The sequence below is a fragment of the Thalassophryne amazonica genome, chromosome 3 (assembly GCF_902500255.1).
Source record: "Thalassophryne amazonica chromosome 3, fThaAma1.1, whole genome shotgun sequence".
NCBI lineage: Eukaryota > Metazoa > Chordata > Actinopteri > Batrachoidiformes > Batrachoididae > Thalassophryne > Thalassophryne amazonica.
In genome coordinates this window covers 31686738-31712842 of record NC_047105.1, presented here as the reverse complement: position 1 = coordinate 31712842, position 26105 = coordinate 31686738, and the positions used below count along the sequence as shown (strand labels likewise).

The following is a 26105-nucleotide window of genomic DNA, read 5'->3' as shown; positions in this document are numbered from 1 at the left end:
CACACACACACACAATTAGGAAATGAAACTAGTTGAAGGTTCTTTTTTTTTTCTTTTTTTTTTTAATTTTGAAGTTTGGTTTTTTTTTTTGTTTTTTTTACATTTTGAAGTTCGGTGAATCCAAATCACGTCAGTTGATGTAAGAGGCGCACGCGCTGTGTCAACCTGCACAAGTCGTCCATGTGACCTGTTCTGTGATTGGCTGTTCAGCGCAGAGGCGGAGTGTAGCGGTAACGGGGTCTCTGCTGATTGGTCGGCGGGTCAGGCTCCGAGCAGTGATAAAAAGCATGTACGCAGCCGCAGCGCACTGCGGAAAGAAGAGGACAGACGGAGCTGAAGATAAACGTGCACAAGAGAAACGTGAGAGTCGGGTTGCGGGACCGTTTGGAATCTTATGTTGGGTCGTCGAGACGTTTCTTCAGGAAATAATCTGTGAGTTAAAAAAAAAAAAAAACTGCAGCGACGCTGAAGGGGCGTGATCTACACGCCCCTTCAGCCTTTTACGTCGTTGACGTTGTATGGAGTAGAATTTCTGCCAAAAAAAATCCAAACTCCGTTTAAAAAAAATAATAATAATAAATTAAGGTTGTTTTTGAGACATCCAAATGTTTAAGAAAATCTTCTTAAAGTAGAAAGTTAGATTTCTGATGTTTAACCAGTGAAATAACTCAAACTTGCAGAATCAACATTTAAACCTTGCCCTGTTTGACTTGTTTTCTTTTATTTCTCTATGTAGTAAATAGTTTTTTTTATATAATCCATGGCATCACAGAATTGAGTTAAAGTTTGACTGTTCCAATTTGATGGAGAGTCATTAAAAACTATAATTTGCAGTCAGTTTTAAAGTAGACCTGCATTGAAATAAATGTGGTCAGATTTCAGAAAGAAATAGCTGATATGTATTTATAAGACCCTTGTGAATGCAGTAAAGTAAATCTGTAAGCCCAAATTTGTAATTCAGCGGAGAAATCTTTGTTTAAAAATGACAAATTTGCAGCTAAAATTTAGCCCTCGGTGAAAACAGTTTGCACAGCCGTATCATTTCCATGATGTCAGGGACAAGACGACGCGCTCCCGCCTTCAGTCCGATCCGCATTGAAATTGATTTTATCTGTTAGTAATGTTACTTATATACGTCCTGGTTTCAACACCCAAAAGTAAGCTGCAATGAATGTGAGATACAGATCTGTGTGCTCAGATCAGCAAGGACATCGACAGCGGGCGCCGTTCTTCCTCTCCCGCTCTCTGCCTCCGCTACGCTCGCTGTTTTAATGTGAAGCGGCCGGTACACCTGTTGCTGCAAGGACAGACTTCTTGTGGCAAAATCCACAGCACCGCACGTCTCGGCAATCGGAGCCCCAGAGCTCCATGGACGCTGAGAGAGGTTTATATATTTTTAACGACTGGGATTCTTTGCGGGTCTCGCCTCCATATCCCGCGATGGTACCGGAGGCGAAAGACTAGATTTTCATTGCGACACCACTCAATCAAACGGGCGTATGAAAAAGTCCCCCAAAATAATTTTCAAGCACAAATAAAAGAAATGTGTACTCACCAAACGTGCCGCAAGACAATATGAAGTTTTAAAAAAAGTAGATCCTTCCGTATAAGACAAGAAAAAGGTGCAGATGCAAACTGACGTAAATCCACAAATTACAATTGGCGCAATGCATGCTGGGAGAGAGGGTCTTGTCCGTGACGTCTCGGCAGCGTCCATGATGAGAGGGACAATTTGCGGAGGGCTAAATGTTAGCTGTAAATTTGTCATTTTCAAATGAAGATTTCTCCGTTGAATGACAGATCTGGGTTTACAGATTTACTTTACTACATTCAGAAGGATCTCATGTATAAATGTAAGTCATTTTTTTGTTCAAAAAAATCTGACTGCATTTTTTTCAATGCAGGTCTCCTTTAAAAACTCACAACATTGGCAGTTACTGTTCATAATATTAAAATAGGACTTTTTTTTAATGGACATTTATAAGTTCACTGAGTTGGCATGTCATATTGCATGTTATGTTTATTTAAAAATAAACATTAGATTTGTTGTAGGTGTCATTTTTTTAAATATTTTTCACTTTACTAGATGGCATGTACACACACACACATATCTATCTATTATAAAACAATATTTGTTCAAGATACTCTAGTTCACTTTCAGAAAACAGATTTCTTACATTTTAAATTCACTTATTAAGGCCAAATTAGACTGAAAAAAGAATAGTTGAACCAGTTTAAATCAATTGTTTCAGTTGGTAACATCTAAATGAATTAAGTTGTTAAGTTAGTCAGAGTTGATGTAACTGACTAACTTCAAACAACTTAATTCATTTCGATGTTATCAATTGAAACAGTTTTTTTTAAGTTGGTTCTTTTTTTTTCAGTGTAATATATTGCACTGGGGAAAATCTAAGGTGGCAGTCATGGTCAGTTTTTCAAATTTAACTATTTGAAATTCAAATTAAAGGTAACACAAGTTATTTTAAAGGGTCCCTGCCACACTATGACGTTTTTACATATTCTTGAAGAAGAAAAAAAGCTTTTTCCACATGTTGTCTTTGTTTTTTTTAACCATAAAATTACACCGAACAAGGATTTAGATGTTTCGTTACCCATCTGAGAATTTGATTTTTCCGCCTCTGAGTTGACCTACTTTTTTGCTGCGACGGATGTGACGTCATTCGAGTAGCTGTGTCGCAGCGCGGCTCTGTTTACCAACATGGCAGACACGGCCAGGGAAGGCATAGTGCGCGATTATAGCGAAGATTTAAGTGACACATCGATTGTTTCTGATGAAGATATTGACGGTGTAAATTATGAGCGGTTCCAAACCGTGTGTTCCAGCCGAACGCGACAGAAAGAGGATGAAGCTGCAGTTGTCAGCTGACAGCAGCAGCATTGAGGAGGACGATATAAGCTGCTGAATGGTTTGTTCACTCACCACTTTCTTATAAATGATCATTTATTCCTGGCACAGTGTGTTTGTGTATGAAAAAATTATTTGAGCAGCACAGCGTGCTTAAATTCAGGAGTTTCTTCTAAAATCACTGAAAATAAAGTTTCTGTATATATTTAATCATTTATGTCAGTTTCTTGTGATTGCTAATTCTTCACTTTTTATTCAAAGCAAATGATTGCAAATCTTTATCTGAAAAGCTGTAGACCCAAATGGGATGGGGGGGAGAAGATTTCTAAATAAGTAAATTTTACTTCTATATCTGTCAAATTTTATCAGGCATAATATTGTAGAAAAATGTTTATGCTAAATAGAAACTTACCTGTCTAAAATACACATACAGAACATCTGTAATAAATTGTATCACATCTACTTTGAATGAACATAAGTCTGAACAAAAAACAGGCTGTTCAGTTTACATGCTTATGTATATTTAGAGAACATAAAAATGTCAGGGTTTTTTTTTTTTTTTTTTCTTTTCAGGTGTTCATGTGAACACAGTCAGCCGATGCCACTCGTGATCGAGTCTTGCTGTTGCAGGGAAATTTCTGCAGTCTTGGTGGAGATGCAATGTGATGGCGAAAATCCTCAATGTGTCACACAGCTGGCTATTTTCTCGATTGTGTGTTTGGATGCAGATGTCCTCAGTGGCACACTATGCCTACATGATGCTCCACAGTATGAGTAAGCACATGAAATAGTTAGAAAGTTTCATTTACATGGTTTATAGAAAAAAGTAAAAAAAAAAAAATTCAAATACAAAAAGAATGAACTGTTTTGAACATCAATCCATGCTATTTTTTGTTGCAGAAAGTATCATCATATCATATATCGGCAGTTTGTACGGTTGTGCTGGGGGCACTTGGGAAGGCACAGAAGGGTGCCACTACCAGCTTGTGTTGTATCCAAAATAAGGAGTACTTTTCCATCACCATCATTCGACTACACTGGCTTCCAGTTTCCTCCTCTGGAGTGAGGGGTTGGGTCATCGGTGGTACCTGGTCCGCTTGGCAGCATCAGCCTCAGCTTTGTCCGTTCACGTTGGCTGCTCATTGGAGGAGGATCATTGGTGGGGATTTCTGATCAGTTTGGTGTTTTGCAGTTCTGAAGAACCTCTCTTGCTAAGTCGCTCACAGACTGAAAATGTTTTTTTAACAAATTGTAAAACACTTCTCATTTGAATGAAACAATGTGAAACTTATGTGTAATTGTAGTTTTATTCATTTTATCATGCTATATAAAAATATACAAACCTTTTTTTTTTTTCCCCTCCCATTTTCCACATATCACATGTTGGACATGTGGCTAACTTTCTCACTGTGAATCCTCCTCTAAAAGTATATTCTGAGCCGTGGTCTCTCTTGCTTTGTCTGCTTTTGTTGTCTCCCTGCATTTTCATTCAAATGAAGGGTTGCCACCAAAGTCCTAAAACAGAAGTTAAAATGACATTAATAAAAACATTGCTTCTATACACTAAAAAATGCTGTTTGAAAGTTAGGGTATTATTGAGATAACATAGACAACTTACCTGCAAAGCTGACCCTGATATGAGGAGACTCTATCACGAGTGGCATCGGCTGACTGTGTTCACATGAGCAACTGAAAAAAACAGAACATTGACATTTTTGTGTTTTCCAAATATACATATGCATGTAAACTGAACAGCCTGTTTTTTTTGTTCTGACATCTGTTCATTCAAAGTAGATTAGATGTTATACAATTTATGATTACAGATGTTCTGTATGTGTATTTTAGACAGGAAAGTCTCCATTTAGCATTAACATTTTTCTACAGTATTATGCCTGATAAAATTTGACAACAGATATAGAAGTAAAACTTTCTTTTATTTAGAAATCTTTTTCCCCCATCCCATGTGGGTCTACAGCTTTTCAGATAAAGATTTGCAATCATTTGCTTTGAATAAAAAGTGAAGAATTAGCAATCACAAGAAACTGACTTATAAATGATTAAATATATACAGAATGTACTGAAACTTTTTCAGTGATTTTAGAACAAACTCCTGAATTTAAGCATGCTGTGCTGCTCAAATAATTTTTTCATACACAGACACACTGTGCCAGGAATAAATGATCATTTATAATAGTGGTGAGTGAACAAACCATTCAGCAGCTTATATCGTCCTCCTCAATGCTGCTGCTGACAGCTGCAGCTTCATCCTCTTTCTGTCGCGTTCAGCTGGAACATACACGGTTGAGCCGCTCATAATTTACACCGTCAATATCTTCATCAGAAACTTCCTCATCTTCTTCAAAAACAATCTCACTTAAATCTTCGCTATAATTGCGCACTATGCCTTCGCTGTCCATGTCTGCCATATAGGTAAACAGAGCGGCGCTGCGACACAGATACTCGAATGATGTCACAGCGAAAAAGTAGGTCAACTCAGAGGCGGAAAATTCAAATTCTCCGATGGGTAACGAAACGTCTAAATCCTTGTTCAGTGTAATTTTATGGTTAAAAAAAAGACATGTGGAAAAACTTTTTTTTTTTTTATCCTTCAAGAATATGTAAAAACGTCATAGCGTGGCAGGGACACTTTAAGTAGTTATAATTTTGAGTATGATATCGTGTGTGTGTGTGTGTGTGTGTGTGTTTTCACCAGTTGCATTACAATGATGAATTGATGAAATCTACAGTTTCATAAAGTCGATGTTTAGTTTCCATGGAAAATAGTTTTGGAAAAACCCAGATTTTGTTTTCCAGACATCATTGCGGCGGTGAGTTTTGAGGGTGAGAATTCAGTGGGTGGTCCCGAGGCCCCTCTGAATCTGTGTGTCTGTTCTGTTTTTGGCTGTGGACTCTCTTGGAAATGTCACACGAAGACTTTGATTTCTAGGTTTGACTGCGTGTGGCTCCTCAGCTTTCAGGATTTGCAGAAATTCTCTTTAGTGAATCTTTAATATGCTGCTGCATGTGTTCTGTGCTGTTGAAGCAAAAAATTGAAAGACGTCACTGTAGATATTTTACGTCTTTGAAATCGAGACGAGAACTCGCATATTTGTTGCAGAGAAGTGGAAAAAGCAGAATTGTAAGTTTGATTAAATTGGATACTATGAAAAGGAAAATTTACTTTTAATTTTTTGTGCATGTAAAGTGTTGGTGCATTTTGTTTTTGTGTTTTCAGTATAAGTCACACCTGACAAACTGCCGCTTGAAGAGGGGAAAAAAGTAAAAACCATATACAAGTTGTGCTGGAGTATAAGTTGCACCTTTTTCTGTGTTCATTAATTTGCGGTTTTTGTGCATTGTTTTACTCTTTATAGTTGTCATTTATTTATTTTTTTATTATTGAAGTTTTCAACATGCAGATCCACCTCTGATTTGCTGTGATGACCTGAGTACAACAAGGCAGGAACCAAAGGGACTTACTATAATTAATATTAAGAAAAAAAACACGTATTATTTTTACGTTTTACAAGTTGCAAGGCTTCCAAAACTAGTTGGGGGTGGACTTATACTCCAGAAAATGCAGTATGGATGGGGGATGCTACTCTGTTGCTGGTTAGTGACTCGAACCCTGGTCTGTATGCTGGTTGTCTGACTCCAGAACGTTATCCAGGCAGGTTGTGGAGGTTCTACACCCCAAATAGTCGGCCGGGTCCACGGTGGGTGAATTGCATTTGCCGTCTGAAGGCGCGTATAAACACAAGGACTAACTGGCAAATGAAGGCCTTGGGAATCTAACTGGGTTGATCTCTTATGGAAGTTTGCGCTCTATTTGGTGTTGTTCTAAGGTGGCTAATTTAAATTAAATATGGTCACAAACATGATCTGCTGCACTGAGCAGCTTGTTGTCACACAGCTGTTTTCTGCAGGACAAAGAACTCTTATTATTGTTTGAATTTGTTGGTGTCTTGGGGGGGTTACATATTGTCTGATTTCCCCCCCCCCGAACATGAAGCCATGTGTTTTTATGTGCACGTGTGATTGATTTGGTTGACTCCTACATCAGGCACACGTTCAGGCACACGTGTGTACATGCAGCACCAAGAAGTGTTGTGTAATTGTTGTGGTGGGCGTGGCAGAGCGCTAACGGCAGCTTTGTCACCTCCGTTGGGGAGATTGGATTCTGCTTTTTATTCAACGTGCACCAAAAATGAACAAACATTCATATTTATTCAAGAAGCACTTTCAGAGTGCTTGAAACACCCACATGCAAAACGGAATCAGAACTCAGAAGTAGTTGCAGAACAGGTAGATGAGCGGAGAGATATGTAGACTTGGTTTTGATTCCTGGTCGCACCGTGTCATTGGAGGACGTCGTCCTCTCAGTCAATCCTGCTGCACTGTTGTGATGACAGTCTGTTTCTATGTCAGTTTGGACATGGTAACTCAAAAACAGCAGGTTGGATTTCCTTCAAACGTGGCAGGAATGTCACTCAGGTGGATAGCTAGAGGTGATTAGCTTTTGGAGTCATTTGGTCAAAGTTGGGAGAACAGGGTCCAGAAACAACTTAATTGTGCATTGGTCATCTGATGTTTCTGGAAGTGCATGACTTGCTAGTTGGGTTGTACTTGATGTTGCTCTCTCTTGGTTTAGTAGTCTTGTTTAAAAAAAAAAAAACACGTTTAACCGGGTAAACATAAGTGGTCTCCGGTAGAGCTGAGAGACATTTAAAGAATTCAATTTCCTGTTTGCTGTGTTTTTTGTTTTTCCTTTCATTAATGGAATAGTTTTTTCTGTTTGTTGGACATTAGGAGACATTGGCAGGTGTTAATTTGGACCCTGTGTGGGAGAGGAGGGAAACCTAATAACACCAGCATGTTGTGTGTTTGAAACCATGTTTGCCAGGTTGAGTTGTTGAACCTGTAATTCTGCATGTTGGCTGATTTGTCTTTTAAATGTCGGTCAGTGCCACATGTTAATAGTTTTATTTACAAAACGCTGATATCAGATCTCACAATGAAACTCAAATTAAGACTACAAAATAAACAAAACGATGAGAAAATTAAAAGGGCACGGAACAGACGAAACACCAAAACAAACCTTTGTGGGTCAGATCACAGGACGATGTGCTGGCAGAGCGGTTGGTTCACTTGTTCCCGGTTCAAGACCACCTGTTCTGTCTGGCATGTAATGTGGAGTTGTGTCCAGAAGAGCATCCAGTGTAAAACATGTGCCAAATCAACATGGTGACCTCCCTCTCAGATCTGGTCAAAACTTGAACAGCAGCTTTTGATTTTTTTATTATTATTATTTAATGGAGGAGTTGTACTACTTTGAATAACAGGAATATACCACAGGGTGCCATTCTACTATGATCTCCCATGATCTGAAAAACAGGATGAACAGGATGGCTTTCTTATAAAGTGCAGATTTGGCAACCTGCCTGAAAACAAAAGAAAGGGGCTCAAGCTGTTCAGCTTTGAACAAAAACCACAACAAACGCTGCTCCGGCGTCACATTTTTACCACGATGGACAACAATTGAACAAGTATTGAGTCGTCGCGACGAATACCCCGTTTAAAGACATCCAGTTACGACTACGAATACCCGCAAGTTACTGCGTACTGTCATTGATTCCGAGAATCAGGATGAAAATTTGAACCGTTAAAAAAAAAAAAAAAAAAAAAAAAAAAAAAAAAAAAAAAAAATTGGATCCTGGTTTTGAATGTGCTGCCAATGATGGCCGTAACTACGATACATGCTGAGATCATTCAAGTTTTACAGAGGTGCATCAAGAAGTGGCGATGATTTGTCAAATCATGCCTGGATTTGCTGTACAGGTTTAAACGGGAAGAAGCGGCGCTCTGTGGGACAGAACCATAAGCTGGTCCTATCCAGGCTCTGAGGTCCACGGATGCACATGTCCCGGGTACCGTAGCAACAGGACGCCCAGTCTGAGGCAGGCTACCTCCCCAGTCTGGATTCAGACCATGCTGAAGAAGGGGCGTGTCCAAAGACACGGACAGGTGGCATCACCAGGAATCAAACCCTGGTCTGCATATGTGAAGAAGAACCAGAAAATGACTCTGGTCCGGTGTTTTTCTCTGAACTCAGTCCACAGGGTCAAGTCAGTGGTCTAGTTCTATTTCGACGTCAGAAATAAACTCATCAACTCTACATAGCCTGGAGTCCAAGTCTCCGTTAAACCCAAAGCCACCACAGCCTCAGGCTTCAGGTCGGATCAGATTGGATAAAAAAAAGTGTCTCGTCGTCATGACGATGTGTGGATTTTATGTTCCTGCTGTTTGGTTAAGAAAGTAAAATGAAGGAATTTTAGTTTCTTCAGATGTGAGAGCAACATGTTGACCGGACGGTGACCCGCTGAGTCAGCGCCGGCCCACATAGACATGCTCTAACCCCTTTGTCTCATTGCTTCCTGTTCTTCTCCTGCTGCGCTCTTGTTTTACCCGTCCTTCAGTGTAAGCATGACTCAGCAGATTCTTTAAAGTTGCAGTGTCACTCTCGGGTGCGTTTGTGTGAGAGCTCACAGTGGTCTGTGCTGCTAAGACCCGCCCACAACGTTAATCTCAGTGTCACGCTACTCTTGAAACATTTTAGTCACTGATTACCAGTATAGTTTAGGTGCATTAACTCGCTGTTTTCTGCGGAACACTCAGGTGGATTCCAGGTGCAGAAGAAAACGTGGCAACAATGAGTTTTCTGTATAAAGACAAACTTTTATTTAGGGGTCCATAAACTATATTCACTTTAAATTATTACACAGGGTTTTTGTTCTGATTGCTTTTTTATTATAGTCTATAAAGTATAAAGCCATAATTTTGCACATTTTTCAAGTAACTTTTTAAAATCTGAAATATGAGCTGCTGATAATTCAGATTTTGCTTGTTTCTTTTGGTTAACAACTTTTATGTGATTCTGTACGATACAGCAAAATACACAAATGTGAAAGGAAAAATGACAGAAATAGCACAGAAATAAAAACAAACATGCTCATAAGAATAGAATAAAAAATTAACCATAAGGAAACACAACATGATTAAAACAGAAGTAAACACTAATTTTAAATGATAGGGAGTAAAGTTGTTTTTAGTCCCATAATTATTGTAGTTCTGGGATTCAGATTTGTTTCTGTATGTTCTTCTGCTCAAACATTAAATCATAAAAATCTAAATTCTTTATTTTTATTTAATAATCAAACATTTTTGTTGATTTTGGACCAGCGAGTTTAACTTGTGAAGTATGCTTCATTTGTTTAACCTGTTTTACATGACAGTTTTACCGTCTTTAATGAAACTTGCACATATTGACTTTCCCTCACACTGAAACCATTCTCAGATGTCATAAAAGTAATACTAACCCTGTGGTGTGGACTCTGCGGGACTCGTGTTTCTTGGTTTCATTCGGCTGTTGATCTCTAAATTATTCACTGTAACCTGAGCAGGTGTCACTTTAAGTGACTCTGGCCAACGTGCCCAAAATCTCAAAACACACTAAAAGCGTCACGTGCACTTTGATGTGACCAGTTTAGGGCTTCTGGTAAATTTCCTTTTTGAAACTCAAAATTCAGTTTTAAAAAAAGGAATTTATAACTAACAGAAGTTTGTGGGTTTGTTTTTTTTTTTAATATATAATGATAAAGGCCCCATCTTGATTTAATTAATGAGGTTAACCCCAGTCAGTTTACCTGAATTAATGGCTGGAGGATGGTGATAATGATATTTTCTCTCTCAGGCGTGATGGACCGTCCTGAGAAAGAGGTTGTGTGTGCCGATGTTCTCCCAGTGGTCATAATCGGTAAACACTCTTCAAATCTTTTTTTTTTCTTTTTCTTCTTTTTTGCCTCTTTCACTTTGACGCTCACACTCTGAAATTACACCTCCCTGTTTCCAAGGTAACGGCCCATCTGGGATCTGTCTGTCCTACCTCTTGTCCGGTTACACCCCCTACCTGTCAGCTGGGGCATCGCACCCGAACCCAGTGCTACAGAGCAAATTGAGGGAGTGCACTCAGCTGTCGCTGCTGGAGCAGGTAACACACAGTCATCCTGTCTGTGACATCATCAACGGTCATCGCTGTCAGCGGCCCCTGATGACGTCACTCTCCGTCTCTCTTGCCAGGACCTGGAGTACCTGTGTGAGGGCTTGGAAGGACGATCATCCAATCCTGTGGCTGTTCTCTTTGATTCGCTGCTGCTGCCCGACAGTGACTTTGGATTGGACTGCACCTCGCCACTGGAATGGCGATACGAGCCAGCGCGTGCCATCCCGCACCTGGTACTGGGGAAGGGTCCACCTGGGGGAGCCTGGCACGTACGTAACCAGCAGCGCCACTTCTTTAGAGCTGAGTGCACAGAAACGCCATCGTACAGGGCTTTGCTTCCCCTTAAGTTTGACTTTTTGTTGTTTCCAGATGATGGAGGGCTCCATGCTAACGCTCAGCCTGGCTAACTGGATGGAGCTTCCTGGCCTCAAACTGAAGGACTGGATGCGAGACAAATTCAGGTCAGTGCACAACTCCATTTGCAGCTTTAAAGAGGCACTGTGCAACCTTTTTTTTTTTTTTTTTTTTCATTCTTCTCTGCAGCGTGCCCCCTACAGCTCAGTACATGTGTCACAAAATTTAAAAAAAAAAAAAAAAAAAACTCACTGCTGGGCCTTGGCGGTGTCCATGTGCATTTGTTTTCAGTGTCTTATTTTCAATGAGACGCATTGCTTTTTTTGACGCCGCAGAAGCCAAAACCAAGCTAAAGCCACGCCTCTGCCGGGAGCGCACATTGCCGCTTGTTGTCAGGGTGCCGTGGTTAAAGTTAAACGCAATCCAACTTTTGCTGATCTACGCTGTGACGTAGCTTTGCGCTGTCCAATAGAAACAAGGAACAAGAAACAAGACTGCAGTGCAAAAACCACTGTGTATAAAACACTTGTATAGATAGATAGATATGGACGGAGGGAAATCTGTATACAAGTGTTTTATACAGATCAGTGGCATAAACGTGTCACAGAACTGCTCATTTATAGTTTTTTTTTTACCTCAAAATTAATTCGATTACTGTAAAAAAAAACAAAAAAAAACCTTCTTACTTTAGAATAGTTGTAAATAAAATAGTAAAAAAAAGATTCTTTAGAAACCTTTTTTCATCTGTAAATTAAAACCATATCTTACCTATTATTTCTGATTAGATGATTTCTTGTTTAACATAAGGAACCTTGGACATTTATTTTTAGACAAACACAATAACATGGAAATGTGTACATTTTTAAGTCTGGTAGATTATTCATATGTCATTTCAAACCAGAAAAACAGACACCGTAAATAAATACAAATATTTATTCTAAATGCAACAGGTGATTTAACAATGACTGCAGTGTGATTGCAAAGTAGGATTTCTTAATGTGACATATACCTCGTGATGAGATATATGTATGTATATATGTATATGTGTGTGTGTATGAGTCATTTCAACTTGTAATTACAACAGAATATGTGATCGCCTTTAATGTTGTGATCAGGACAAAGTAATTTCTAAAATATGAATTTGACGATTGTGAATGTTGTGTACAATAGGGTGGGGCATCTACTTGTGCAAATGTCTTTTGACTTAACTTTGATTTTGTGGACATTTTTAATGATCCATTCATTTATTGCTAAAATCTAAAATGAAACAGCTTTAAAAAATAAAATAGTTGTTTAAAGAGCTTTTTAGAGCTTTTTAAGTGTAGAAGCAGGTGATGTTTTGCTGGATTCTCGGGACATTTAAACAGATGAAGGTCTCCTCTGCAGCTTTGACCTCTGGAGTTGTTGAAGACACTTTTGTCCCATTTTCAAGAGCAGAGATGTTTTCTTCTGGCTGGACTTCATGGTGTTCAGCTGGAGGTTTTTGAAGTGTCTGAATTTAGGTTGCCTGCACAGCAAATGTTCCAGATTGTAGGAAAAATAAAAAAAATATTTCTTAAAATACAAAAACAGTTACAGTGAGGAAAACAAGTATTTGAACACCCTGCGATTTTGACCCCCTACCAACCAGCAAGAATTGTGGCTCTCACAGACCTGTTAATTTTTCTTTAAGAAGCCCTCTTATTCTGCACTCTTTACCTGTATTAGTTGCACCTGTTTGAAATTCTTGCCTGTATAAAAGACACCTGTTCATACACTCAATCAGTCACACTCCAACCTGTCCACCATAGCCAAGACCAAAGAGCTGTCTAAGGACACCAGGGACAAAACTGTAGACCTGCACAAGGCTGGGATGGACTACAGGACAACAGGGAAGCAGCTTAGTAGAAGACAACAGCTGTTATGATTATTTATTAGAAAGTGGAAGAAACACAAGATGACTGTCAATCTCCCTTGGTCTGGGATTCCATGCAAGATCTCACTTTGTGGGGTATGGATGATTCTGAGAAAGCTCAGAACTACACAGGAGGACCTGGTCAATGACCTGAGAGAGAGCTGGGACCACATTCACAAAGATTACATTAGTAACACATGATGCTGTCATGGTTTAAAATCCTGCAGGGCAGCAAGGTCCCCCTGCTCAAGCCAGCACATGTCTAGGCCCGTTTGAAGTTCACCAGTGACCATCTGGATGATCCAGAGGAGGCATGGGAGAAGGTCGTGGTCAGATGAGACCAGAATAGAGCTTTTTGGAATCAACTCCACTTACCAAGTTTTGAGGATGAGATCAACCCCAAGAAAACCATCCCAACCATGAAGCATGGGGGTGGAGACATCATACTCTGGGGGTGCTCTTCTGCAAAGGGGATAGGACGACTGCACCATATTGAAGGGAGGCTGGATGGGGTCATGTATTGCGAGATTTTGGCAAACAACCTCCTTCCCTCAGTAAGAGCACTGAAGATGCGTCATGGCTGGGTCTTCCAGCATGACAATGACCCCAAACACAGCCAGGGCAAGTAAGGAGGGGCTCCGTAAGAAGCATTTCAAGGTCCTGGAGTGGCCTGGCCAGTCTCCAGACCTGAACTCAATAGAAAATCTTTGGAGGGTGCTGAAACTCCAAACCTGAAAGATCAAGAGATCTGTATGGAGGAGTGGACCAAAATCCCTGCTGCAGCGTGTGCAATCCTAGTGAAAAACTACAGGAAACGTTTGACCTCTGTAATTGCAAACAAAGGCTACTGTACCAAATATTAACATTGATTTTCACAGGTGTTGATATACTTATTTGCAGCAGTAACATACAAATAAATGATTTTAAAAAATCATACATTGTGATTTCCAGATTTTTTTTTTTTTTAAGATTGTCTCTCACAGTGGACATGCACCTAAGATGAAAATTGCAGCCCCCCCCCCCCCCCCCCCCCCCCATGATTTCTAAGTGGGATAACTTGCAAAGTCGCAGGGTGTTCAAATACTTATTTTCCTCACTGTATATTAAAAAAGGAACAAATACCCCCCAAAAATCTTAAGTTATTTAAAGTTGACCTTTTTGTGTTCTCAGGAGGAATGAAAAAAAGCTGTAGCTTTATTTGGTAAAAATAAAAATGGACCCAAGCCAGTTGAGAGATGTAGTCCCTCCAGCATGTTCTGGGTCTTCCCGGGGCCTCCTCCCAATGGTACGTGCCCGGAACACCTCTCCAGCGAGGCGTCCAGGGGGCATCCGGAAAAGATACCCGAGCCACTTCAACTGACTCCTTTCGATGTGGAGGAGCAGCGGCTCGACTCCGAGCTCCTCCCGAGTGACCAAGCTCCTCACCCTAGCTCTAAGGGAGCGCCCAGCCACCCTGCGGAGGAAACTCATCTCGGCCGCTTGTACTCGCGATCTCGTTCTTTCGGTCATGAGCCAAATCTCATGACCATAGGTGAGGATCGGAACGTAGATCGGTAAATCGAGAGCTTTGCCCCCCTACTCAGCTCTCTCTTCACCACGACGGTCCGATACAGCGACGGCATCACTGCAGATGCTGCACCGATCCGTCTATCGATCTCACGCTCTATCCGTCCCTCACTCGTGAACAAGACCCCGAGATACTTAAACTCCTCCACTTGAGGCAAGGACACTACACCGACCTGAAGAGGACAAAGCACCTTTTTCCGATCGAGAACCATGGTCTCGGATTTGGAGGTGCTGATTCTCATCCCGGACGTTTCACACTCGGCTGCAAACCGCCCCAGTGCACGCTGAAGGTCCTTATATGATGAAGCCAACAGGACCACATCGTCCGCAAACAGCAGAGACGAGATTCTGTGGTTCCCAAACCAGACCCCCTCTACACCCTGGCTGCGCCTAGAAATTCTGTCCATAAAAATAATGAACAGAACCGGTGACAAAGGGCAGCCCTGCCGGAGGCCATCGTGCACTGGAAACAGGTTTGACTTACTACTGGCAATGCGAACCAAGCTCCTGCTGTGGTCGTACAGGGACCGGATAGCCCTTAGCAAAGGACCCCGTACTCCCGGCGCACCCCCCACAGGGTGCCCCGAGGGACACGGTCAAACGCCTTCTCCAGATCCACAAAACACATGTGGACTTGGGCAAACTCCCATGAACCCTCGAGCACCCGATGGAGCGTGCAGAGCTGGTCCAGTGTACCGCGACCAGGACGAAAACCACACTGCTCCTTCTGAATCTGAAGTTCGACCATCGGACGAATTCTCCTCTCCAGGACTCTGGATTAGACCTTACTGGGGAGGCTGAGGAGTGTGATCCCCCTATAGTTGGAACACACCCTCCGGTCCCCCTTCTTAAACAGAGGGACCACCACCCCGGTCTGCCAGTCCAGAGGCACTGTCCCCGATCGCCATGCAATGTTGCAGAGGCATGTCAGCCAAGACAGTCCCACAACATCCAGAGACTTAAGGTACTCAGGACGGATTTCATCCACCCCAGGAGCCTTGCCACCGAGGAGCTTTCTAACCACCTTGGTGACTTCGGCCTTGGTAATGGATGAGTCCGCCTCTGAGTCCCCAGTCTCTGCTGCCTCTTTGGAAGACGTGACGATGGGATTGAGGAGATCCTCGAAGTATTCCTTCCACCGCCCGACAGCATCCCCCGTCAACAGCTCCCCACCCGCACCGTAAACGGTGCGGGTGGAGAGCTGCTTCCGCCTCCTGAGGTGCCGGACGGTTTGCCAGAATCTCTTTGACGCCAACCGATAGTCCTCCTCCATGGCCTCCCTGAACTCCTCCCAGACCCGAGTTTTTGCCTCTGCGACCTCACGGGTTGCAGCACGCTTGGCCTGCCGGTACCTGACAGCTGCCTCCGGGGTCCCACCTACCAACAAAGATAAGTAGGACTCCTTCTTCAGCTTGACGGCATCCCTTACTTCCGGCGTCCACCACCGGATTCGGGGATTGCCGCCGCGACAGGCACCAGAGACCTTGTGACCACAGCTACGAGCGGCCGCATCAACAAAGGAGGTGGAGAACATGGCCCACTCAGACTCCATGTCTCCAACCTCCCCCGGGATCTGGGAGAAGCTCTCCCGGAGGTAGGAGTTGAAGACCTCGCTGTCAGAGGGTTCTGCCAGTCACTCCTAGCAGACCCTCACGATAAGTTTGGGCCTGCCAGGTCTGATCAGCTTCCTCCCCTCCCAGCGGATCCAACTCACCACCAGGTGGTGATCGGTCGACAGCTCTGCCCCTCTCTTCACTCGAGTGTCCGAGACACATGGCCGAAGGTCAGATGATACGACTACAAAGTCTATCATCGACCTCCGGCTCAGTGTGTCCTGGTGCTACGTGCACTTATGGACACCCTTGTGCTCAAACATGGTGTTTGTGATGGACAAACTGTGACTAGCACAGAAGTCCAACAACTGAACACCACTCGGGTTCAGATCGGGGAGGCCATGCTTCCCAATCACCCCCCTCCAGGTCTCGCCGCCCACATGGGCGTTGAAATCCCCCAGGAGAACAATGGAGTCCCCAGTCAGAGCACTATCTAGTACCCCTCCCAGGGACTCCAAGAAGGTTGGGTACTCTGCACTGCTGCTCGGCCCGTAGGCTGAGACAACGGTGAGACCTGTTCCCAACCCGAAGGCGTAGGGACGCGACCCTCTCGTTCACTGGAGTAAACTCCAACACATGGCGACTGAGCTGGGGAGCAATAAGCAATGCGACCCCAGCTCTCTGCCTCTCCCCATGGGCAACGCCAGATGAAGCGTCCAGCCCCTCTCCAGGAGTTGGGTACCAGAGCCCAAGCTGTGAGTGGAGGTGAGCCCGACTATCTCTAGTCGGTATCTCTCAACCTCCCGCCCAAGCTCAGGCTCCTTCCCCCCCAGCGAGGTGACATTCCACGTCCCAACAGCCAGGGGCTGTGAGCATGGACCGGGCCACCCGCCCTCGACTGCCACCCAATCCTCTCTGCACCCGACCCCCATGGCCCCCTCTGCAGGTGGTGAACCCACAGGAGGGTGGGCCCACGTTGCTCTTTCGGGCTGAACCCGGCTGGGCCCCATGGGCTAAGGCCCGACCCCCAGGCACTCGCGTGCGAGCCCCAACCCCAGGCCTGGCTCCAGGGTGGGGCCCCGGCTCCGCCATACTGGGCGACGTCTCGGTCCTTGTTTGTTTACTGGTCATGGAGGTTCTGAGCCCTTAGTCTGACCCATCACCTAGGACATGTTTTTCTTGGGAGACCCTACAAGGGGCACAAAGCCCCTGACAACATAGCTCCTAGGATCATCCGGGTACACAGTGTACCCAGTGCGGTAACATCACGTTTTATTTTTAAACTATTCTCACCTCGAGTAAGCTGCAGAACTAAGCTCAGTTAGTGAAACTGGATGTTTGTGTATAGCCAAGTGATGAATTTTGGCTCGAGTCAGTCTGCTCCATCATCCCAGCTGCCTGCCTTGCTCTCCCCTAGAATGAAGCCTGAACTCCGGCTCCTCTGTGCTGTCACGGTTTGATCGATACTCCACCAAGTCGTCAGTCCTCCCTCGGCTCGGCGTCCCTCCAAAAAGTAGCTGGGGAAAAAGCTCCTCCCAGCAGGATGATGGGAGAATCGTCCGACTGCTGGTGTGTGTGTGTGTGTGTGTGTGTGGGATTTTTTTTTTTTTTAAGCTTTTTCGTGGTTCATACGCAAATCCAAGATGGCAATCATTCAGCTTTTTTTGGGTTGTGGTGGAAACAGTCAGTGTGAGGTAGCAGTCCCCCCGTGCTTCTGAAGCGACACATCTTGACGTCAGACATGTTGACACGTCGGCTGCTGCTTCCAATGTGAAAGGCCTTTGAGTTCAGGACCTTCAGTTATCTTTGTGCTTTTACACCAACACTTCAGAGTCAGCCTTTACTGCTCTTTTATTTTCTACTGTAACGATGTATCTGCACCAGCATCTTTACTATGATTAGTAGTTTTACCTTTAAAAAGTGTTTAAACCTCAGTCTGTAAAAGCTTAGTGGGTCAGTAAAAGGTAAATGAACACACACACACACACACATTCGGCACATCGTTGGTTGCTGTCAGAGCGTTTCGTTAGTGGCATGATGAAACTGAACGATGTAGAAATATGAGCGAGCAGGAAATGTTTTTGTTTTGCAAATGACTTCAGAAGAAGTGGCCTAATGTGCCACCGGATTTAAATTCCTTCCTGTAATCCAGTAGGTTCTAACCTGTGGGGTGAGGCCCCCGAGGTGGGCGTGGCGGTGCTGTATAGCATAAATGATGTCCAAGACGCATTCAGTGACTTGGAAATGTTCATTTATCCATCCCGACGTGTCCAAAGAACTGGCTGTAAAAGTGATGATTTGCTGTAAATTCATGTGCCAGTAACTGTTAAACATACATTTATTATTATTTTTTTACCCACTTTATGAAAGCATTTTGTTTGTTCTTTGGACGTATTTTGATTAAACAAATTGGTTTGTTTGCCTTTTATTTCTGACCATATATTAAATTGTGTACATGTAATAAAGGGGTACCAACAATTACTGGACGTGAAATAATCCAGAAGTTTTCTGAAGAACAGTTTAGTTCCAAAGAACAACGTTAAGAGCTGTACTACGTAGTACTACGAAGCGGGGTTACTGGCTTATCAGGGTAACTTCGGGAGTAAGTTGACGTGTGGAGTAACTTCCTGGTTAACCCGTACTACGAAAGGTGGATAGGTTTTGATCGAGGTATGCTGCCATGACAATTTATGCTGTGCCAAACCTGTTGCGAGCAGGTTATGCTCTCGGTTAGCTTGAGGTTTTCGCTTAACCACTTCCTTTATAAGTACCGTCCATCCACCTTCAATCACTTCGAAGACAATGCCGGCCTATCTGGATGATCCGTTTGATATTGGGGCACTAATTGTGAGGGGCTCTGTTCGCAGGGCGAGGGTTTTTAAAGACCGCCAGAATCCGCTGACATACCCGGACGATATTCTCTATGAAAGATATAGATTCTCAGCCGAGGGAATTCGTTATCTTTGTCAGCTGATCGGGCCAGAAGTCTGTAACATCACCCATCGTACACTGTGAAAAAAGACTGTTTTTACAGGAAGACACTGGCAGCTGTGGTTACCATGGAATTCCTGTAAAAAAAATAAAAAAATACAGCAGTTAAATGTACAAAAAAAGACAGCTCTTGTTTGTAGATTTAACAGTTCTTTTGAGTCAGCCGTGGTTCATTCACTGTAAATCCATATACATATTATGTCTGTAATGTTATCTACTGTGCTGCTGTATGTTTTACAGGAATTCCCTTGTAACCACAGCTGCCAGCGTTTTCCTGTAAAAACAAGTCATTTTTTACAGTGTAGCAATGCCCCGACGATCGAGCAGATAATGTGCCTTGTGCCTATTTTGCCAGTGGACAATTTATGTATTCCATCGGTGATGCTGAACGTCTGAGCAAGAACACTGTATGTCATATGATTCGCAAGGTAATACTTGCGCTGTCTAAACTGTTGGATGCATTTGTCGTTTTCCCTGGCCATTTATCCGCAATGCAAATCAAAGAAGGGTTTTATGCAATCGCGGGTAATTACTAATATCAAAATAGGTCTAATGCATGTCCATTAATTAGGCGAAGTGGGGCTTATCAAGCTCTGAATATAAACCTACCGTTCTGAAGGATGTTTTTATATTTCATCTTCACATGCTGCCAGGTGCGTTTGGCACTGCTATTGCATCTGAAATATTGACAGGATTAGGAATAGCAATCATACAGTCAAGGTAGCCTATTTAGGAAACATTAAATTAACCTAACATTTATTAGTAGGCCTATGCCCACTTCTGAATCGTGTTGCATCTGGGCGTAATTAATGAAAGGTCTTTTTTTTTTTTTTTTTTTTTTTACACATATTAGACATTCCACAGGTTAATCATCTGTAACAGATTTGGGGAACAATTGAATTGTACTTACGCGTTTACCCGATCAGCAATATGTTGCCAACAAGCCTGTCTTGCTTTATTGGCAGACGATGTGTTCGATTTCCCCCTTAACATTAATTTAAATTCCTCATAGCTCCGCATAATAATCGTGTATTCTTCTTCGGTAAAGTAAGGTGACCGTGCCATCATTGAAAAATGGTGACGTGTGCTGCAACCTGCCCCTTTTATGTGAACGCACACAAACTCCAATTAGGCTAACACAGGTTCAACAGATCATCTTATTCAGCATTGTAGTACCGATTAACACCGGTTTTGAGAAAACCAGGTTTTGTCAACCCCTGTTTAAGAGGTTGACGCTGGGTTACATCTGAGTAAGTTAACCCCGCTTCGTAGTACAGGCCCCTGATCTGGGCGTTGCCATGTCGGTAGTGCTTATTACTCCTGCGGCCGTCCCTGTTGCTTGTGTGTCTTTTCCAACCACACTTTCCCTTCTAGTCATCTTTCCATGGATACACTTTGATCCAGCCCTCCATGACTAGCTTGTGTGAGGGGGGGGGGGGTTTGTTTATAGTCCTCGTGGAGGATGTCAGCGAGCGTCTTCTGGACAGCTATCAACTTGGCGTTTTTATATTGAACCCCAGTTAGATTTATCCTGTATGTACTGCAGAAGTGGTGACCAAATTAAATATTTTGAGATGCACAATTTTTTTTTTTTTTTTTTAAGCTGTAGGCCATAATTATGTATATACATAAATTTTAAAAAGCTAGGAACATTTTAGCTTGTGTAATGTGTTGACAATATATAAAATTGTAATGTTTTGAAATACCTGACAAAAAATACTGAACTTTCACGATATTCCAACTTTTTGAGACGCACCTGTAGATTCTGTGAAAGACATAAATTGCCTTAACAGTTAATTTAAAAAATGTATGTTGGAAAATCAGCTGATTTAAACATTAATAGTAATACATATAATTTTTCAGGAATTTCAGTTATTACCGTAAATAAAAAAAATTATGCACTGTACAAAACTGTCAGTTTTGTAGGTTAATGTGGTTTTCTGTAACTTCACGCTGTTAGGATTTTTTTTTTTTTAAGATTCTTGAGTGTGAAAGTTTGTGCATAAATCATAATTTGAAAAGAAAAGAGATAAAATATTGTAACTTTAAAATGTGTATCAGTTCAGTATTTGTTTTACTTTAAGCGTTTCTCTCATGCTGCTTCTTAAAATCTAAACGCATGTTTGTGTTCAATTCTTTGTTGCAGAAATGTGCGTAACAACCGTGCGACACCCACAGAGATCGCGTCTTACTACCAACACTATGTTTCCCAGATGTCCTTGGAGCAGAGCTTTACCTGTGGAACCACCGTCACCTCGGTAACCAGGAAGCCCAGCCACCAGGAAGGGTCGCCGCCCTGCTGGAGAGTGACGGGACTGCAGCGAAGAGAGGTGGAGGAGCTAGCAGGTAGAGTTTAAAGCATCTTGTCTGACCGATGAGAGTTGGTCAATTGCTTAAATCAGGGAAAGTTCGCACACTGACATGTTTTCATTGAACAGAGCTGAAATTTAAAAACAACAAAAAAAACCTCTGTACTTCTCCTCATCTTTCTCTTTATCCCAGATGGCTCCTGCATTTCAGAGGAGGTGCCTTTTTCACTGTTGGCGCACCACGTAGTTTTGGCGACTGGCACCCACGACATCCCGGCCAGGCTTGGCGTGGAGGGTGAGTCGCTCCCCTTCGTCTGCCACTCTTTTTGGGAGCTGGAGGGGGCCATCTCACGAGGGGAGCTCAACCAGTCATCAGACCCCGTGCTGATTGTGGGCGCAGGACTTACGGCAGCCGACGCGGTACTTGCGGCGCACCACCTGAACACGCCGGTGTACCACGTCTTCCGGCGCTCTGTCTCAGACCCCGGCCTCATCTTCAACCAGCTGCCCAAACTTCTTTACCCAGAATACCACAAGGTGAGGAGCAGCAACTACCCAGTTAACCTTTTGGTTAGTGATGCCAGGTCTGCCCAATGTGGGGCTCATGGGCTGCCTTTGGCCCGCAATCCGGCAATTAACAAGGCCTCTAGAAATTAACTGTTAAGCCATTAAAAGCCAAAGGTTTTTAAAATTATTCTGAAATATTTAATTTTCTTTTAATTAAAAATTTTATTTTATTGTCTTCTAATTCAGATATTAGCATTTATTTGTGGCCCTCCATTCAAAGGAAAGAATTTGACCTGTTTAAACAATTGGTTTTCGAAATATTTCTAATTCAGGTCATAACTCAACTAAACTCATTTTGCGCATCTTAAAAGCGCACCGTCGATCACTGGTGAAAAATTGATTGAAATATTTTCTGCTGAAGCTTTGAAATTCTGCTGTTCCTGCATTATTGGTAAATGTCCACCAGGTGGTGATACTGCGCCACTTAAAGAATCTTGAACACACCACTGTGCTACACAGCGATGGCCAACCTGTTGCTTATTGTGGTACATAACCACATGTGAAGCCATTTAAAGGCTTCAGGAGAGAAATTTTAAAAATTAAGTGGTTTTAAATGTCTGAAACATAATTGATTTTATACCATATTCTCTTCAACTTATAAATTTAGCCAGTATAATACTTTAAAATCAGAATATGGAGTAGAACCAGTTCAGTAAAGATTCCACCTGGTTTTAATCCAGTTTAATGATCCTTTGTTGACTTAAAACCAGTTTATCTCGTATCAGATGTAAAATGGTGTTTAAAAAAAGCCAGACGATGAAAGGTTTTCTGGGGTAAATGACTTGAGTGATCTTAAATGGTCTTTCTGCTGATTGATTAGTAATTGTTTAATTTCTGACCTCGATCTAGTTGAGTAGTGACTTACTATGTATATGTGTATTATGCATTTCTTTCAGTGATGATGTCATCGTTTGCTATATTTCAGTGAAGTTTATTTTCGTAAGAAAATATTGACTTTATTTCAGAACAGCATCTCTGAAGCTCATCTTGTGTTTTGGTGTCCAGGTTCATCAGATGATGACTCTGCAGCAACACAGACCCAACGTGCCGTCTCAGCACCCGTCCTCCTCTTATCCAGGTTACCTCAGCTTCCCTCGTCACAGGGTCGTGGCATTCCGGCCTGAGGGTAAGTGCGTGTTGGAGTCCGAATCTGGCCAGCAGACGGTCCTCCAGGTCTCCATGGCCCTGGTCCTCATTGGCGCCCACCCGAATCTTTCATTCCTGCCTGACGACGGGCGTCTCTTGGGTATCAACCCCGACGAACCAATCACATGCCGGCGGAACCCAATCGATGTGGATCCGTTCACTCACAAGGTGGTTGCAGCAGAATGCCCGGACATGTACGCCATGGGGCCGCTGGTAGGTGAGAACTTTGTCCGGTTTCTGAAGGGCGGTGCGCTGGCTATTGTTAGTGACCTAGCTAAGCGACAGAGGGAAGGAGGGGCACTGTAGGATCTGTGATGTGGTCTCGCAGACTTCCTCCTGGAATTGGACCGTCCGTTGGTCTTGACCACAAATGGATCGAGGTAAATGGCTTTGGACCCTGGAACGGTCCAGAAGATCCGAAACAAGGAGATGCTTCCCAGAAATCTGAGTCTGCAAACGAAATGTTTCAGGGCACAAAACGGGCAACAAGCAATTTATGGTCACGATCACAGCCTGGACGCCTGCAGCCACGGGGCGAGCAGGAAGAGGGCAACACCCGCGAACCGATGCTTTGACATGATCCGCCGTAACTGAGACCAAACGACAATAAGAACCCTGCTCTACCGCTTGGTCACCCAAACCTTTATCCCAGCGAGTACCTGCACTGAAGCGATGTATTCTGGGTAACCAAAAATTAAACACGAGCATGTTTTAAAAGCAAAAGCACTGATCTGTGGTCATTTACCAGCTGTTAAGTGTTTTTGAAGAGTCTAAAACCCCCAAAAATCTAAATGTCATCATGTTGACATCTCATAAATGGAGTTAAAGTGAAAATGTCTCTTTAAAGAGAAAAATTTTGCATAACAATGACATTAAATGTGTTGGTAGGAAAAGTTTATATATTTAAAGACTTTTGATTAAAATGTCGTTAATTTGAACATAAATGTTTGTTCATCATGACATAAATCTGACAGATTTTGGGTAAATTCTTCTTTTCTCGTGTCCGTGTGGGTCCAATGGACTCGGTTCTCTGTATCCAGTCCTGAAGCTCGTTTGCCTTCTAGTCTTCTGTCTGTCAAATGTCCTTTTAACCGGGTGCACAGGAATGACTCGTCATTGGTCCAAATCATGTATTGGGAACCAATATTTGGAACTCAGTCACATTACAACTTTCCAACTTAACGTCCCAAATGGATGCAGAGAAGAAAAACAAAAAAACAGAGGCATCAAACGGGGACAAGAATGAGACCTCCTGGAAGGGGGGTCTGGAGCCCCTGTAGGAGCTCCTGGGTTTTAGGCAAAATGACACCCTGCAAAGCAGACGCTAGGGGGAAAAAAAAGTCCGGAATACTTCCTCCAGATCTTCCTGAACATTCCTGATCAAAACAAGAAAAAGGAAAAAAAAAAAGTGACGCTCTGTTTCCCAGAGCCAAAACTCTGTGTCCAGGCTCAAATTTAAATATATTTATATATTTTTTAATAAATTATTTGTCAAAACCAGCTACAAATGCAGTCATTTAAAGTAACTGTTTATTTTTAATACTGATGAATATTTCAGTTTCTGCTGTAAGTTTGTTGTCGTCCATTCGGCTGCTCCCATTTTAAGATTATGAAAATATTTTTAAAGTAATAAAATTATTTTGCTCTCGGCACTGGAATTGTTCATTTCATAACGTGAGATTTGTCCTTCACTCTGAATATTTCTGTATTTCTCAAAGTGTTAATACTTTATTATATCAAATAATTTTATTGTTTTCTCATGTTTTGTTTTTGTTTTTTTCTGCCGCTTATCTGGGTCACGGTGGCAGTAGACAGTGGCGCCTCCCACACTTCCCTGTCCTGTAAGTCTCTGGGGGATCCTGAGATGTCCCCAAGCCAGCGATTATGTTATCAACTTAAATTCCTAAATACACTTAAATCTGGATTGTGTCCTGTTTGTGATTTGTTTATTTTTAAGTTCATTATAACGCTTGTTTTGTGGCTGGTCAGCGCTCAGATGTTTTTTTTTTTTTTTTCTTCCCCATGCAGTGAATGCTCAGTTAAACTGGAGACGATGATGCGTGCAGGCGCCTGTTATTCATGTGTCCGTTCACAGTTGTACAATAATGTCAAAGCAACCAGAGAGAATGTTAAATGTTCATTATTGCCAAAAGATGACCGATGATCTGTTCTCCCGGGATCCTGAGACCACCGGGTGGTACCTGTGTCACGATGTGACAGTTTTAAATTTAAACATTTCTGAGTTGTGTTTTTTTTGTTTGTTTTTTTGAGGAACACTAATGCATGTTTTTGTGCACTAATGAACCAGATGTGCTTTGAGACAATTTATTGACAATAGTTCATATGTAATAAAATGCAGTTTTCTTAATTTGCCATCATCTGTATCCACAAATTAGTTTCTCTTATCTTATTTTCCATTAAAAGACTGTTTGATCAAATGTTTTGTGCTTATTATATTAAACTGTGGGTTTGTGCTGAAAGATGGTTTGTGGTTGTTTTAACTTTTACCTGAAGCCAAAATATGTCCATCAGGTGTTGTGAAGACTTTGCCTCAGTCCATCCATCTGTCTGTCTGCTCAGCATAAGTCCAGTTCAAATTCACAGGGAGCATTCTTGGGACACAGACCTTGAGTGCAGAGATGGCTGGGCCTATTTTAAGAGGTCAAAAGGTCACATCCGCTTTCTTAGGGGGCGGTGTCCAGGATCAGTTGGTGTACAAAGGCCCTGTGACTTTACTGCCTGGTCTCTAGGTGCTAATCCAACATGGTGGAATCCACTCCCAAAGCGCTGTGTAACTGAG

General features: G+C 42.5%; 1 protein-coding gene across 2 annotated transcripts; it reads left to right on the top strand.

Moving 5' to 3' along the window:
• The first annotated feature begins 316 nt into the window (after positions 1 to 316).
• On the top strand, positions 317 to 25785 carry osgn1 (oxidative stress induced growth inhibitor 1). 2 transcript variants are annotated; one of them, XM_034165996.1, is made up of 8 exons: positions 317 to 432; positions 10617 to 10679; positions 10777 to 10913; positions 11003 to 11194; positions 11295 to 11381; positions 21425 to 21629; positions 21786 to 22129; positions 23165 to 25785. In XM_034165996.1, exons 2-8 carry the CDS (start codon positions 10622 to 10624, stop codon positions 23609 to 23611), a joined length of 1470 nt encoding a protein of 489 aa, XP_034021887.1. In that variant the 5' UTR covers positions 317 to 432; positions 10617 to 10621; the 3' UTR covers positions 23612 to 25785. The 2 variants fall into 2 exon arrangements, with proteins under 2 accessions (XP_034021887.1, XP_034021886.1); XM_034165995.1 differs by having other exon boundaries at positions 11295 to 11386; positions 21430 to 21629.
• Positions 25786 to 26105: the final 320 nt, after the last annotated feature.